General features: G+C 37.9%; 1 protein-coding gene and 1 non-coding gene across 2 annotated transcripts; both read right to left on the reverse strand.

The window, feature by feature from the left end:
- Positions 1-7,420: 7,420 nt before the first annotated feature.
- Positions 7,421-9,070, reverse strand: LOC110540133 (cytochrome c oxidase subunit 7C, mitochondrial). The gene is made up of 3 exons (XM_021626950.2): positions 8,867-9,070; positions 8,086-8,227; positions 7,421-7,501 (listed from the first exon to the last, which is right to left on the reverse strand). The coding sequence occupies exons 1-2, from the start codon at positions 8,939-8,941 to the stop codon at positions 8,111-8,113; spliced, it is 192 nt and encodes a 63-aa protein (XP_021482625.1). The 5' UTR covers positions 8,942-9,070; the 3' UTR covers positions 7,421-7,501; positions 8,086-8,110.
- Positions 7,574-7,636, reverse strand: LOC132652588 (small nucleolar RNA Z39). Its single transcript, XR_009590186.1, has one exon. It is a non-coding gene; the product is annotated as a small nucleolar RNA Z39 (small nucleolar RNA).
- Positions 9,071-17,955: the final 8,885 nt, after the last annotated feature.

Genomic DNA, 17,955 nt, shown 5'->3' on the forward strand with positions numbered 1-17,955 from the left:
ATTTGAAGCTGTTCATTTCTTTGTTCCATACTCCACAGAGCATGATTTGTACCTTAGTTGTAGCCTTTTAGGTAAGATCATCTTTGTGAAATGCTTTGATCATATTATATGTGATGGTCATGTTCAAATTTCCTAAAGTACATTATTTAATATGCAAAACAAAACCACTTTATGCTCAGACACTTGTTTGCATGTCTATAGTATGACTGCCCATGTATAGTAAGAGTGCACATGTGCACGTATGTATTCAGGTTGCTGTGTAAGCCTAGAATTAAAGCAGAGTGTGCTCTGCACTGATTCATTGAGGCAGCATCACCCACTGAACCCAGAGGTGTCTGATTCTAGCTAGTCTAGTTAGCCAGAGTGGCCCAGGGATACTAAGCACCTGCCTCCTGAGTACTGTGATTACAGGCAGCCTCCATGCCTTCCTGGTTTTGCATGTGTTTTGAGGATCAGGACTACTGTTCCTAAACTTGCATGGCAAGCACTTTTCTCACTAGCTATCTCCCCAGCCCCTATTGTATGAAACTTCTGTACATAAAAATTATATACCAACTACTTTCTGGAATAGGTTAAATTAATCGACACTGAAATAAGCATACTGTGAGAAATAAATACTGTGAAATAAGTTACTGTGAGAAAAGGGACATCTCTAGGAGTGACATGCGGAATTTCTGGATTATGCTTGTACAACTTGTAATTTTGAAGATGATTGTGTTTTGTGTTTTGTTTTGTTTTTTTCTTTCTTTTTCTGTTGGGAAAAAGAAAATCCCTCTTTTATTCATGTTTTTAGCTGTTGAATTTCTAAATCAAGGTATTTTTTTTTCTGCTATATTTGCAAATATTTAATCTAATTTCAGGTTCTTGGATGCATTTGCAGTGTTGGCTATGGGTTCCATTTAATGATGTTGGTCTTATTTTTTATTTTTTTGAGACTGGTGTCGGGAGCCGTGACTCAGCGGCCTGCTTTGATATGTTAAATCTCAAAGATTTGATATGTTAAATCTCAGAGATGGCTTTTAGCAGGCCTTTCCTAATGGCAGAGGAGAACTTGCAAGTCCATCTCCTTTTGTTTGTGACAACAGGTGGGATAGCTTGTGAGGGTTACACCTCTTCCTCAGGCTCCTTGTGCAAATTAACCTATTGTTCTGAGATGTTTTACTGGCTAAAGTAACTCCCAAAAGAATAAAGTGGTCCGAAGGCTGGAGGCAGAGGATGAGGTTGCACTTGAGACTTGCTGCTTGCTGCAGCAGTCTGCCTTTTGCAAAAGCTGTCGAGTCTGGACCTTTAAAAAGTTTCCTGTGTGCTGTGTGTTTATTTTATTAATTTTAATCCTCACACCCAACTCAAGAACCGTTCAACTCTGCCCGGCTGGCTCCGGCAGACTGGGTTTTTCTGTGTAGCCTTGGCTGTCTTTGTAGACCAGGCTGGCTTTGAACTAGCAGAGCTCTGCCTGCCTCTGCCTCCCTGAGAGCTGTGATTAAAGTCAGGCCTCCCAGTGATATAAACTGTATGTGGCATAACAAGTTAAAACAAGATTAGGCACGAACCCTCATATCAATACTGGAGGAGGGAATCAAGTAGGAGAAAAATGGTTCCAAGAGTAGGCGAAAGAGGCAGAGATAACCCCACTCCCACTGTTAGGAGTCCCACAAGTAATACCAAACTACACACCTATAGCATATGTGACAACAGGTGGGATAGCTTGTGAGGGTTACACCTCTTCCTCAGGCTCCTTGTGCAAATTAACCTATTGTTCTGAGATGTTTTACTGGCTAAAGTAACTCCTGCAGGCTCTGTGATTATTGCTTCAGTCTCTGTAAGCCTCTATGGGCCTTGCTTAGTTGTTTCTGTAGTCCATGTTCTCCTGGTATCCTCAACCCCTTCTGACTCCCCCTCTTCTGCAGGGGTTCTCTGAGTTTTTCCTAGTGTTTGGATGTGGGTCTCTGTATTTGCTCCCATGAGTGTTTGGATGCAAGCCTCTCTGATAATGATTGGGATAGGTCACTCCTGATGTAATCTGATAGACTAAGATCAGAAGGAAGGAGAGGAGGACCTCCCCTATCAGTGGACTTAGGGAGGGGCATGTGTGAAGAAGGGGAAGAGAGGGGCTTATGGGGGATACAAAGTGAATAAAGTGTAATTAATAAAATAAAATAAATGATTGGGCTAGGCACTGATATATGGGTACAGGAGAACATTATTAAGAAAATAATTTCAATGACTTTTTTTTTTTTTTTTTTGCCAGTTGTTTGGTTTTATCCTAGGTTTCTGGATCCTGGAAGTTCAGGCAGAGCTGGGCATGGGCTCACTTTGTGGTGTGGACCTCAAGTTAGACTAATCATAAGTTGGGCACTCCCATAAGTTCTGTACCACAGTTACTCCCAGCACATCTTTCAGGCAGAACAAAATGTAGGTTGAACGCTTCATGGCTGAGTTGGTGTCCCAGTCCTACCACTGGAAGCTTAGTTATCTTCTCTAATGTCTTCCTAAAACTAGGGAAAACAAAACAAAACAAAACAAAAAACAAACAAACAAAAAACCAAAAACAAACAAAAACAAAAAACAAAAAAACAAAACCAACCAAATAACCAACCAAACCAAACCAACTCCCTCCCCTGCCAAAACAAAACAAAACAAAACAAAACACTAAATCCCACCATGGCAAATGCTACAAAATTATCCATTGCTCCAAACCAAGCTTATGCTTGGAGCATACTCAGAATGGATCCTTGGTTACTGAGAACTTTTACCCAAAGTGCAGGTGGTTAGGGAAACAGTATCACATAGACGTTTCAAAACACTTTATTCTGTAATTGTTAATGAAACGATTCTCATGTTAAACAAATTAACTCTATTTCTGTGAATGTTTACTACCACATAATCAGTTTCTGGTGATGGCAAAATCCATTTCCTTCCAAAACAGCCTTCTAAGTGCACTCATACACAATTGCTTTGGTTGGAGGCAGTCTTGAGATTGGATATAGATCTAACACTAGCAGTTAAAAATGGCTGCAATTAAACTGCATGAAGCTCTTGTAGCATGATATATAGGAAATTTTGCTAATATTAAGCAGAACAATTTAGAGATAAGATGTGAACCCAATAAAATTATCAATATCTTTTTTTTCCATAGGAAGCTAGGAATAAGTCTGAGACCATCTTAAAATGGTTTATATCTACTTAGAAGTGTTACTGAACTAAGTATTTGTCCTTACCACCATTTATCTAAATGTATTTGTTGAAAGCCTATCATAGTAGTTCATTTTGATTCCAGCAAAGAAGGCACACAAAGCTTATACTAAAGTACATAGAACCCTGTTAACACTTTGAATAAGTAATAATCATCTTTTGTTGGATCTGAGAAAACTGGGGATAGACTGTGAATTTAGTAGGAATAATAGAAAAATTCAAAGTTAAAGTAACTACTGAGGAAAGCAAAGTAGATATGTGTTTTGTGCTATTGTATCACAATTACAGGATTAGAAAGCCAGTGTACTCTGGCATGATGCTGTGTCATGAGGAAAGGGAACTTGTTTTCCTAATTTTTACAAAGGGGTCTAATAAGTGAATATAGTCCATCAAAATGAGAGTAGCAATTCCTACTAACTGCAAAATAAATCAAAAGCACGTGTTAAAAGCCCAGAACTATTTACCCTCCACCATTCTGTATCCTCTTCATATAGAGAGGGAATGTTTAATGTTTTTTCCTTAGGATCTCTGATGCAGTCTGTTGTGCTTCCTTAGACGTCTTCAGAAATACACTTATTTTAAATTGAAAATGGCCTTGGGGATCTATTTGCCACATTCTGCTATGCAGATTTAGATATTTAGAAAAGTTGGTCTCTTAAAAGAAACCCCCCACAGGCTTAAAACAATGTATGTTTCTTCTCCCTCCATATATTTAATAAAGAGCTCTACTCACTACTGCCTTTCAGGGACCTAGGCTGGTGAGGACTTAACCTCTGAATCAGGAAGTTGAACAGTTCAAATACCTGTTCTGTTCCCATGTTTTCCTTTTCTGAAACAAAAGGAATAGGCTGCTTCTCCCATATTTATGAAAAATTCTAAGGACCTGTAAGTCAGGTAACAACTATATTGCTTGTACCCATATTTAAATATGAACTCAAGAAGACTATCCAAAATCAGCTTTTCATTATTATAAAAATCCTTCACTTTAACACAGATTGCAGCTTTATTTTTCTCATTGTAAACAAATAGTGAGAACAAAATATCATTTGCTAATACATGAAACTTTTAAGATTTTGATGTAGGGACAGCTAAAATCATGGGAATTTCAATATGTACGCTAATAATAAGGGATTCATTTTATCTTTCATATTTTACGTGTGGGTGCATACACGTGTACAGTGTGTGTGATAAATACACAGAGATCAGAGGACATTTGGTGCCCTCCTCTACTGCAGTCTGCCTCTCTCCTCTGAGAGAACTCTCCATCATGTTTTTCTGAATGGGCTGGCAAGTCTGTGAGCTTCAGTGATCCTCCTGACCCTTAAACTATTTTATCTATTATCTACCAGAAGGTAAATCAAGACATCTTTCCATTATCCAGTAAGTTTGTGCAAGGAAAATTAAGAGAGGTGAAATAAACCATCCACAGATACTACCTTCGTGTATTTCCACATTTGAATTATTTCAATACATTTATGTATGGCAAACCTTAGTTCAGTTTTGGAGAAAATTTTTGACTTATGAAACATTGAAACATATATAAGGTTCAAGTTTGCCTTTAAAAATTTTTTTATTATTAGTTACATTTTATTAACTGTATCCTAGCTATATCCCTGCTCCCTCATTCCCTTCCAACCCCTCCTTCCCTCATCTCCTCCCTGCCCCTTTTCAAGTCCACTGATTGGGGAGGACCTCCTCCCCTTTCATCTGACCCTGTTTTATCAGGTATCTTCAGGACTGGCTGCAAAGTCCTCCTCTGTGGCCTAGCAGGACTGCTCCTCCCTTGGGGGGTAGGGAGGTCAAAGAGCCAGCCATTGAGTTCCTGTTAGAAATAGTCCCTGTTCCCCTCACTATGGGAAACCAATTGGTTACTGAGCTACCACGGGCTACATCCAAGCAGAGGTTCTAGGTTATATCCATACATGGTCCTTGGTGGAGTGTCAGTCTCAGAAAAGACCCCTGTGCCCAGATATATTTGCCTTTCAAGGGAATAAATATCACTTTGGGCTCTGATAATTTTAAAATTTCATTCACCACTTACGAGATTACAGATGAAATACATGAATAAATAAAAGCCTTTCAATCACCATGTATGGAAAACAGGCACAGAAATTAGTAATTTAATATTTGCATAATTATTAAAGTGTTGGAACTTAATGTAGTGTTTTGGATTATGGAAGTCTTACAACAGAGACAAACTTTACTGAAAAGTTGCAATTTGAACTAAATGAAGACATGGCAGTGGTACAGAAACCCTGGGCTAAGGTACCATCATGAGGTTGAAATTACAGGGATGTGACTAAACATCATGGTTCATACTGGACTTTTACTCTGAAGAGGGTACAGTATATGAAAATTCACCCCATCACCTTAAACATGGTGAGGCTAAAGTGTGTTTTGGTGGTACAAACTGTAGCTCAGGCAAGTTATTGAAATAGTCATCTCTTGCAGAGCAGCTTTAGGGCTACCTTCATTAATGTATTCATTTAGTTCAGTTCTCCTTCCCACTTAAGTATTCTATACCTAAACCCTAGAAATGTATTTAAGGTGTGTTCTCACTCTTGCGTGAGGTTAAGTGCAGCTGTAGAGACCTTTTTGAGACAGGTCTTCAACTGAATTTGAGATTCAAAGCTGGCTGTCCCATGAGCTTGAGGCATTCTTTTCTGCCCATCGTTTCTCTCCCAACTTCCTTACAGGCAGGAGCCTCCATGTAGGCTTTCAAGTAGAATTCGGGAATCTGAACTCAGGTTTTCATGCTTGCATGCCAGGCACTACTGTTAGACCAGCCCACATATTTTTTTCTAGATCATCAGAAGAATGAGGTTTTGATACTCAGAATTTAAAAGAGAGGAAGAACCCCCTCATAATACTGACTTTGGCATGGTTGTTAGCCATGTATGCTTTTATGCAAAACCCACATTTCTTCTGTACTCCGAAGCAACCTACCTGTCACCCCAGCCCAGTTTTAGCCATCCTTCTGATGCATCAGAAGCTTGTCTTGAAACAAACCCTGGGTTTTGACCAAATACCCATGTCAGCAGTATAAAAATCTTGTTTACTTGTACCTAGGGAAATAAATTTTTCCTAAGTCAACTCAAAAATTTCTTCATTAAATTTAGTAGAAATTATACTAATAACAAGCCTATGTAAAATTAGTAAGTCACTGCTTACCACCATCCCATTTGGCAGATTCAGTGATCTGTTCAATTATCACTCTGGCTACTTCTGCAAGTTTTGTACGCTAAGACTTGTTCGTAACAGTTTAAAACTGCAAAACCTCTAGAAAGTCAATGCTACTTTTGTTTATCATCCACCACCAGTGGTGTTCCAACAGTGAACAAACTACATGTTCAGTAACTACCTTCCCCTGCCCATTAGAAAGTCTGTCACAAGTGGTTAAGTACCATTTCACTACTTATAACTCAATGACAGAATTACTAACGGGAGCTCTTACCTCCCATCCAGGATACATCAGCCAGAACTCCAGAATATCCCCTCCATTTCATCCTATATGCTGGTATATTTCCTTAGAATTATTCTACTCCTGTTCTAATCGAGACTGGTCAGAAGTACTCAGATACAAAACTTCAACTTCAGGTTAGATCTAGGGGGAAATGAGGCAAAGTACCTGACTCATTAGAATGAGCTTCATTGTTACTAATTTTTGAAATGATTAATTACAGAGAAAATAAACTTGTATGTTTAAAAAAGAGGACTACTTTTAAATTCCTTTAGATAAGGTCAATTTGTAGCTTATGTTCAAAATGTTACCAAGTTCCTGACATGAGAATCAACTTAAATGAAATCCAGTAATTAAGAATACAATGAAAGCTAAATGACATGCAATTGTTTTTGTGTGTATGCATGTATATTCACATCTGGAACATGTGTGAGTATGCCTATGGAAGCCCATAATTACCTCAGAAATCTTCATCTACTCTCCTCCTAAGCACGGTCCCTTTCTGAACCCAGAGCTCACTGCCAATTCTAGTGAATTGAACCAGAGAGCTTGACTAGGGATTCTCTGCCTGTAGGGCTGGGATTAAAGGGAGGTTGCTAGGGTTGCCCATATTTTTATCAGGGTGCTCAGGACCCGAAATCAGGCCTGATGTTTGCCCTGTAAATCATGTTATCCAGTGAACCACCACCCTAACCACCATATACAGTTCTTAATAAATCAAAACTAGTAACTATTACAATCGTTACTTCAGAGATGAGGCATTAAATATTTGTTTCATTACTTTATTTACAATTGTATATAAGAGTTCAACCCAATTTTCAGATTGCATCTCTTAAAACATTCTTCATCCTGCAAAAAATAAAATAGCATTAGAAGCTCCAATGATTTTACTGAAGTCACAGTAGTTTCAGATCTATTTGATACATCAGAAAGCGTTTACAGTATCATGAGTTTATTCATACTGATTTGCTTCATCACATGTATCAAAACTTTGCATGAATTATGCTAAATAAACCCTTATGTATACGGAAGGAATCTTCTAGGCTACCAGTATGCAACATGTCTGTGGAGATGTAATAACATTTAATTCCTCAATTCATTATTTCTCAACCTCAGCAGGCTTACACCATGTTTGAAAACCTCAGCATATGTTCAAACCTAACGTTCTAGCTTTGGAATCTCAGTCACTTATATCTTTGTGTCTTCAATGGAATTTTAATATCACTCATTTTACAGGTTTGTTGGAGAATCTGTTCAGATTATCACTATAAAAAGGTACTTGGTAAACACGGACCTTTACTGATCAAAACAATTTATTATAGGCTTGCCAAACTGCCCCTACAGACAATTATGTACTTGTGTGTAGTGTGTCGAGGTATAGGGTACACAAAAGAAATTACTGTTTTAGGAATATTAGAAAAACTACCAATTACCTGTTGAAGGATAGATTAAATATCCTTATTTTTTGAGTAGCTGGTGCCTTACTATAAAGAAGGGAGCAGCAAATCCAGACCCAAAGAACACAGTCATCATAGCCAGTAACCGCCACTTGTTTTCAATGGAAAATGGCAAATTCTGTTGGGAAAGAGAAAAAGCAGCAAAAAACAGTACTTCAAAGCAACCGATTTCACCTAATAGAAGGGACAGGGTCGATCACGTGTACTCAAGTGTACTTTACAATTAGGTGCATGTGCCAGAACATTAAAGTAAACACCTGGGTTTTCTGAATACCAGTGGGTAAGCCCAATTCGGTGATACATACATCCTTCCTCTTCTTTTTAGAGGCCTCACCTAACAGTTACAAGGCTTGTTATTCTATTACTAACCACTCAGTTTATTTACACTTGGGGCTAAACCTGGCCTATGGGAGGATAGGTACTTCTAACGTAGTCTGCTGGCTTTAAAAAGTCTAATCCACAGACACAGGCCCCATTTTCTCTTTGTTTCCAATGACCTTCACTCATCCTCCGGCTCCAATCTAACCAGGACAACCTTCGGCCTTCCCGGCCTCGTTCTGGGGCAGAGGTGAGTGAGCGCCGGCGATGAGGCGGCGCCTGGGCGCTGGGCTTCCAGCTTTCTTGGGGATGTGGGCTGAGGGCCTGCGTGTCTTCCTGAGCTCCTGGTTAGCCTTTTCGCTCCCCGCACTCTCTAGGCCGGCCCTGGGGCAAGCCGGCGGCGCCGAGCATCCTTCCCGAGATAGCCGGCCTCACTCACCTTCCCCGGACCCTCCTCATAGTGGCTGCGACGGATCACGGAGGTGCTGAACCTCCGGATACTCTGACCCAACATAACGCTGCTGGAAGCTCAGCGAAGAGCGCAGAGAAGGTAGGCGGAAGAAATGGCGCTCTACCTCAGACTCCTTTCTCCACGACCTTGCAATACAGAGCGCGAAGACCGAAAGGGAAGATGGGAACTAAGGCGGTGACTTCCCGAAACGCAGCAAAACGGCCGGCTCTGAGGATTGTGGGCTTTGTAGTTCAGATTATGGCGGGTGCCGTATCGGTTCCGGAGGATTGTGGGAAATGTAGTCGAGCTCTGGGCCGACCGAGTTTCAAAACCGAGAGATAGATTACCGTAAATGATTCAGTAGAACCTGAGAGGTTTTATGAGTTTAGATCTACGATTACCGGGGTTTGTTTCCAGAAACGATTTATTGAGTTAGCTGAAACTGTTTTACAGTGTGTGTCCAAGTTTATGGAACAAGAAAATCAACATCTTTTCTTTTCCTGTGAATATATGACATATTTTTTATTACAATACTTTGCTAACACTGAAAGATGTGCGGTGCGGTCCTATCAGAGGGAACACAAGTTAAGTGAACAAACAGCATGTAGCACAAAGATTATCATGGAGAAAACCAAATTGAAGTGCTATGAGATGGATTCTTAATATACAGAAAATTGGATATAAAAGGACTTACAGAAAACAGATAAAACTATGTGCATCATAAATGCGTTGTGGAAGAGATAAATAAGCATAAACATCTGGAGCTAACCTGGATTAGGAGTTGGTGTATTACTGCTAAACAAACAATTTCATGGACTAGCATCATTAGACAAGGCCCCTAGAAGCTGATAGATTAAAAAAAGGAGGCCACTGTACATGTTCCTAAATACATAAATATGACCTTCTCAGTCTATATAATGTTACTTATGCATGTAACAAAACCAAGTGAAAAACGAAGCCATGAATTTGGAAGAGACCAAGGCAGGATACATAGTAGGGCTTGGAGGGGAGGAAATGGAAGGAGGACATTATGTTATATTATACTCTCAAAAAAAGAGATAATTTTTAAAATGGCACTGTATGTCCTTGTTAAGTTCAGTCTACATAGCTCTCATATTTGATATTAGTACCTTCTGTACATAGTGAACTAAAGGGATGTGTAAAATCAAGCTCCTCAGTCTCAGCCAGGAATAGGAGTTAAGTAAATCACAAGGCCAGACTTGGTCATCCATCTATCATCTCTATCTATCTATCTATCTATCTATCTATCTATCTATCTATCTATCTGTCTATCTATCTCTATCATCTACATATTTATGGATATATCTGTTAAATACAGCTGTAAATTCTGTCTAGAGATGAAGACTCTTATTGCCTACTCTAGATAGACTCCTTGTGAGTATTGTCAGTAAATGATTATGGCAGAAATAACAGTGTACCATTGTCTTGCCATGGATAACAAAAGAAAGAAGGAAAGAAAGGGAAGGAAGGAGGGAAGAAAGTAATATCCCTCTTTTATCCTTTTGGAACGTGTGTGTGTGTGTGTATGTGTGTGTGACATATGCTGACCATACCCAACTTCATTGCTTCAGTTTGTGGTATATCACTTCATTTGCTCTGATTATGCATATAAAAGGAACCTCTGGTGGAATGAGCCATTCTGAATCTTTTTAGTCTGAAACGCTCCTAATTTTATGACATTTTTCATAAGTAACCTTTGTTAAATTTAACTGATTTTAGTTTTTCTTATAATATTACATGAAGGCCAAATATTACACCATCTCTTTAATATAATTGTTGCTACATCTTTCCAGTTACAATCTTAGTCTTGGTTTAGTCCTTTTCTGCCAGAGAAGATACCAAGTCAATCAATAAAAAGCCCAAATCTTTCAAGCACTACCTGTCTGTTTTCAGTGCTGTACAGAATTGCCCAGAAGAGCCTTCCCCCAAATGTTTAGGTATAAATTTGTGATCTATAATAAATTGATTATTTTTGCAAGCTATTAAGATTAAGGGAGATGGTTAGGAGTCAAGAAATTATTGCCTAGGTTTAACAACTGCTTGAAACTTCATTGAGCAACTGAAGGGAACAAATGCAGAGTACCACAGGCAAACATTAGGTGGAGCTCAGGGAGTCCTAGAGAGGAGTGGGAGGAAGGATCAGAGGAATCAGGGACACATCAGGAGAACAGGGCCCACAGAATCAACTGAGTGGGACTCACAGGAACATGAAGAGATCAGGGAGCATATATGGGTCTGATCAGGTCCTCTGCATATGTGTTATGACTGAGTAGTTTGGTGTTCTTACAGAAATCCTAAAAGTGGGATCAGGGGCTGTCCCTGAACTCTTTTGCCTAATTGTGGGACCCTTTTCCTCCTGGGCTGCTTTATTCAGCCTCGAAGTGAGATATGTGCAAATTCTGCAGTGTTTGGTTGATGTCCTTGGGAGGCCTGTTTTTTTTTTGTTTTTTTTTTTTTTTGTCTGAAGGAAGGCAGAGTTGAGGGTGTATCTGGGGGAGGGCAAAGGTAGTGGGGAGAGCTGGGTGGGAGGAGAAAGAGGGGGTTGGAATGTAGTATATGAAAGAAGACTAAATAAATAAATATTACTCCTTTCCCAATCTTCCATTTTAACATCATTTCTCGTCACAGCTTGCTTGGCTGTGTCGTTTTAAATGTTCATCCTAACTTAATACCTGTCTCTTTCCATTGTACTGCCCTGATGATTCTCTAGCTCTTAAGAAGCTAGGCTTTGCTAAGAAAAGACCATAAAGTAGTGCTGTTTGGCTGTCTTACCTCTCTTGGAGAGTACTAGACATGTTTCAAAATGCATGTTTCAGCTCTCTTTGGCTCTCACTGACTTGAGGGGAATTGGAGTGGGATTAAAAGTGGCTAAGATCACATATTGTTGGAGAAATGTCTGGCCTCTGGCTGCTACTACCCTTAGAGTACAATCATACCAATTACTTCAAAACACTAGGTTAAAAAATGTTATTGTTTTCATTTTTCTTTCTTTTATAAAATTTTTTCTTTATTATTTATTACAACTTATTCACTTTGTATACTGGCTGTAGCCCCCTCCCTCATATCTTCCTAGTCCCACCCTCTTTCCCACCTCCTCATGCCCCTCCCCTAGGGGACATGAGGAAGTGGAGGTCCTCTTCTCCTACTGTCTGATCCTAGCCAATCAGTTCTCATCAGGAATGTCTGGATCTTCTTTCTCTGTGGCCTAGTTAGGCCACCTCTCCAGGGGGAGGTGATCAAAGAGCTAGCCACTGAGTCCATGTCAGAGACAGCCCCTGAGCTGCTCATGGGCTACATCTGAGCAGGGATTCTAGGTCCTCTCCATGCGTGGTCTCTGGTTAATTAATCAGTCTCTGCAGGACTCCCGCCCTGGGCCCAGATATTTGGCTCTGTTGGTATTTTCATTTATTCTTCCTTCCTTTCTCTTTTCTTTCTTTCTTTCTTTCTTTCTTTCTTTCTTTCTTTCTTTCTCTCTCTCTCTCTCTCTCTCTCTCTCTCTTTCTTTCTTTCTCTTTGTGTGTATGTGTGTGTGTGAATGAGTATGTGAGTGTCAAAGCACACATGTGATGTCAGAGGACAACTTTTGGGACTATTTCCTTACATAAAATCCTTGTTTTGAGAAAGAGTTTCCTCATTCCTGTGTCAGGTAGGCCAAATGGCCTCTGAGTTTCTACAGATTTTTCTATTTCCATTTCTTCATTACAACATGCTGGATTACTGATACTGTGCTTCTGTGTCCAGCTTTTACTTTGGTTCTGAGAATTTGAACTTAGGTCCTCTGGCTTACACAAGTATTACTACACATTGTGCCATGTCCCCATGCCCATGAAGCATGTTTTCATTTTAAAAAAAATCACCACACACACACACACACAGCAATCAACCCCCCCAAAAAACCTGATCACAAAATGATTTTTACATTAATTCTATATTGTTCTTTTTAATTACTTATTACAAACTATCAACTAATTAAGTATAAGAATAGATTTTATGCTTATCTTAGTCACTTTTAAGTTCATTATAAGGGAAAGGAGAAAAGCTCAAAGTGATATGGCTGTATTCTGTTCTTTAACCAACAAGGTAGTAAAATAAAGATGGCGAACCACAGAATCCTCTTAACTTGTCAATGAGTAGTGAAGAGTATACTGAACCTTTTCTTGACCTATGTTATGAACTTGACCAGCAGAATCCAGTAGATTGACATTCACATATATCTGAGGCTTGCAACTTCCATTCAGGAATGTTTTCTTAGATACCATCAGCTTTTAAGAAACCAACCACGAGTCTTTGAGAGCTGAGAGAAAGTCAGGCTACTGATATGGAGAAAACATAGAAAGTTAAAGAAGGGGAGAGGAGCAAAGAAGAAGATGCCTGTGAAGGAGAAATGGAGAAAGTCAGGAGGCAGATAGGAAAAAAGAGAAGACAGAAAGTCTTTCTACCAACCCGTGATGTTCCCCCATCACCCATACTGCAGTCACATGGACAAAGGGGGGCCTTAGGTGACTCTCCCCATGGTCTCACTCACCCACATTTATAAAGCATATTAAACAGAATTTCCCATATAAACACATCCTCTCCAGAACCACAGAGAATTTCACACATTGCTGACTTGAGCCACTAAGCTGTGGGGTAATTTGTGACAAATGTAGAAACCTGCAGCAGGGATGATGTACTATTTCTCATAGAGTAAGCTTAGCAATCTGTATTCCTGTCATAGTAGCTGGCCAGAAAAATGTCAATTATCTTGGAAAAACTTTGGAATAAATGTGATATATATTTTACCATAAAGTTCATTGTAAGAGAAATGAGACATTTCATGAATTGATTAGTATAAAATGAAAAATATCCTTAGGGACATGAGATTCACTCCAAAGTCATATTTTAAAATAAAGTCCAATAATTTTAAACAATGAGAAAGGCACATATCATGAAGGGAGTAATACATTCTTTAGAGCCACAGGAGCATTTGGAGACTCAAATACATTATGTAGAAGAGTGAGACTAAAAATTAAAATACAATGTTTGTTATTTCTTTCAATAGCTCTTATTATGCTACATTTTAAAGAAGTAAATTCAACTTTATTTAAAGATGAATTATTTAGTGAAGAAACTTTCCAACTTGAGTTACAAAATTCAAATTAACAAATTTCTTTTGGTCTTGAATTTATATAACTTCTTGCCATTGTGAATTAAAATCAGAACTCTGTGACACCTGTTTGTAATTTCACATCTGTTAGAGGAAAGCCTGATATTAGAAAAAGGAGAAAACATGATGGACTGAGCCTATTATGATTTAGAAATATGCTGCCAAATTTCTGAATGGTTGAGTGGTGACACACTGGGAGACTAGGGTCTGACAAGAAAGAGAAACAATTTTCTAATGATCAAACTTGACGTTGTCATGTCTTTTTGAAGTTTTCTCATTTCCTTTCTTTATGCCCCATTGTACATTTATCTCTTATCACTTCCCCACAGAAAAATTTTAACATTCTTCAAAAATCACCAACTTTAAGTGCTGCTCACTTCACCTAGAAATAGGTTTATATTATTCTATGGCAGTAACATCATGCATTATAATCAGTTATGTCTTATCTCATAACTATACCATATAAATCTTTAGAAGAAATCATCTGGTTATCCCATACCCAACCTCAAGACATCTTATTTTCCTTTGTTAGACAGCACTGAGAAATCATGTTAAGATCACGAAACTATCCTGTTTCTCAAAGAAAATTTCTTCCAGGTGTAACATCCATTGATGATTCTTGCTTAACTATTTCTACAATGGTGAAATGAGTTTCCATCTCCAACAATTTCCTAGTTTACTAGTTGCTCTTCAGCATTCAACTAAAGATTAAAGAGTTTCCTCTTCCATTGATTTCCATTTATCTATCACTGGTATAGTCTAATGACTAATGGTTTGAATGGTTTATGATTACATGACTTCACTGAAATATTTTTGTGTTTTCATCATTTTGCATTTGGTTAGTGGCAGCCCCTTCTAGCTGCCACTTGCATTCCAGTTATATGCTTTCATCATTTTGTGTTGAATATGTAGTGTTTTCTTATCTCACAAGAAATGTTCCTAACTCCTATCAAATCTATATTATTCTAGTCCTTGGGACCAAATAATATTTCACAGATGACCCCCTCTTTCTTTAAATAGGATATGATAATACAAACCAAGGTCTGGATACCATGTGTATTTACTGCTGATAAGATGCATTTGTTTTGTAGTAAATCTACATGAATACATGTATATATGTAAACATAAATATATATATGCATATGTACAGTTTAGAAAATCATGTTTTTGTTTTTGATTTTTTCCCAGTACCATCATTTTAAATCCATACCACAAGTTCCTTTTATTTATTTAAATTTTAAACTTTTATGCTCCTTCTTTCATAGTAGCAACAGACTCCAATATCTGAAATATGCTTATTCATGTATTATATCTAGCATAGTTTCAGAATTTTATCTGTGGTTTGAATTCAGAGGGTACTTGACTTCTCCAGTCCCTACTTCATTCCTCACACACTCTGCAGCTGAATACACATAGTGGAATTCATAGTTCTTTTCCATTGATTCTTCTGTCACTTTTGACCCCATCTTACTTTACCCCTCTCTTTTTGTCATTCTTCTTCCTTCCCTCCTTTTATTTGCCTTCCTTCCTTTTTTCCTTTCTTCCTACATACCTTTCTTCCTTCCTTTTTCCTTCCTTTCTTCCTTTCTTCGTTCTTCTCTCCCTCCTTCCCTCCTTCCCTTCTTTTCTTCCTCCCTTCCTGTCCTCCACTGATGCTCCATCAACATAATACAGAAACTTTGATGACCCATAACAATTCCAATATTTACTGTGCTCTCTATTCTCCTCTATATTTCTCTTTTATTTCCACAATTTTAAACATTTCTACTTATTAGTGTTTATTGTAGTTACTCTGCCAACAATTTCTTAAGCTTCTGTTTTCTTGTGCCTCCCTCCGATTCCTTTGTGTCTTTCATATTGTGCATCAGTTTCTTAGTCTCGGTGTTACTCACTGAGGTGCTTAAATCTTAAATCAAAGACTCAAAAAGACAGAATGATTATTTCAGCTAATGTCTTCTCACACCATTATAAGGCCTCTGATTGTTCCAACTTTTTTTGATTGGCTTATGCCTCTTTCTGGTCTAAATTGTATCTGAGAAGATAGAGACAATTCTTTAAAAAAAATCAGATAGTCTTTAAATGAAGAACTCACTCCTGACATTTTTTTTTCTTGAAGGAAATAGGGAAACTACAAAAGTAAACCAAGGTGGAGAACATTGTAATGTTTGGTGTCTTCTAAATGTATTATTTATCCAAAGTAAGAAACTGATGTAGAAGTGCTTCTTAATTATTTATCTGGATGCATTTTTTACATGTAAAACATGATAAATGTTAGTCAGTTTCTATTGCTGTGATAAAACACCTTGACCATAAGTAGCTTGGGGAGGAAAAGGTTTGTTTTGCTTATAGTTCCACGCCATCATAAATCATTGAAGGAAGCCAGGGCAGGATCTCAGAAAGGCCATGGAGTATTGCTGAGAACTAGCTTGCTCCTCATGGCTTTCTCATAAAATCCAGGACCACCTGCCAGGGATGGCACTGCTCAGAGCAATATAGGCCTTTCTACATTAATCATCAATCATGAAAATGTCCTGCAGACTTGCCACAGGGCAATCTGATGAAGGCATTTTCTCAATGAAGATTCTGTTTTTTTAGATCATCCTAGCATATGCCAAGTTGACATAACAACTAGCCTGCTAGTAAGTATATTAATGATCCTTTTTTTGTTGTTGTTGTTCATTGTTTTGTTTCTATAAGAAAAGAGTAACTAGGAAATTAAAGATACTTGAGTTTCAGAATTCCACATATACATGAGCATTTAAAATAGTCAGAGGAAGTTACTGAGTCCTATTAATGCAATATGGTGAATGTTATGTCCTTGTTTCTACTGGAGTTTTCCATCTGTCATATATAACTTCCCTTGATGTAAGTGGTGTTAGATCATTACTTAACCAGAGTGGGTGGAAAATTAACACAAAATATTAATAACAAGTTATTAAGAATACAATATATTCCAATGAAGATTTCATTACAAGTTGAGTAATATTTTATCATTTCAAAGAGCATTTAGGACTAGTCATTGGACCAGAAAGCTCAAAGTGCCTGAAATTTGAAAATCCATATTTGAAAGAAACCTGATACAGTATTTCTCGTATTTTAGAACAATCAAAATGTGCATATTTTTATGATGTGAAAATTCCTGTCCCTTTCAACATCAATTCATTCAAATGTTCTGAATGATGAATGTATATATTTTTGCAAATAAATTTTGGAAAATTTATTTTGTGATTTGACCTTAATTAAGCCAATACAATATTTGTATTGTATAGATGAGACTTCAAGAACCCAGATAGAGCCAATCTGCTATGAGGTGTAAAAGTCTGACAATTATAGTCCATCAAAATATACCCATTTATACAAAAGATGGCTTTTGTACTTGGCTTTTTCAGTTTATACTTATAAGATTAAGAAAGCAGGATTTTCTTGAGGGAAACATTTATGCCCTTGGAGTAAATTATTACTGCATTTACTAGAGATGTTTTAAACAGGCCAACTAATTATAAAATTATTACACAAATTGGATTACATTTAATTACCAGTTCTTTTCACATTCCTCATTGAACAACATTTTAAGCTGTATCATTGTTTCTGAATTGCACTTAGCCTTATTCATACCACCGTGTACTAAGGGATTTTATAATTGACAGACTTATAGAGCTCATTGCTGGGTTTATTGTAACTTTTTTTTTCTTCCTGAAGATGTGCTTTAATATATTCCACAGTATCATTTTTATGAAGACCCATAAGAGAAATATTTCTCTGGTCTTCATACTAAGACAAACATGCTTCTTCTGGATATTTGATTTGCTTTTGCCATATGGGTACTGTGAATAACAAACATCACCATGATTCCCTATTTATACTGCTTCCTAGAAAGCTTAGAGCCAAGTTTTCCAATGGGAGATGGATG

Source organism: Meriones unguiculatus, chromosome 2, assembly GCF_030254825.1.
Source record: "Meriones unguiculatus strain TT.TT164.6M chromosome 2, Bangor_MerUng_6.1, whole genome shotgun sequence".
Taxonomy (NCBI): domain Eukaryota; kingdom Metazoa; phylum Chordata; class Mammalia; order Rodentia; family Muridae; genus Meriones; species Meriones unguiculatus.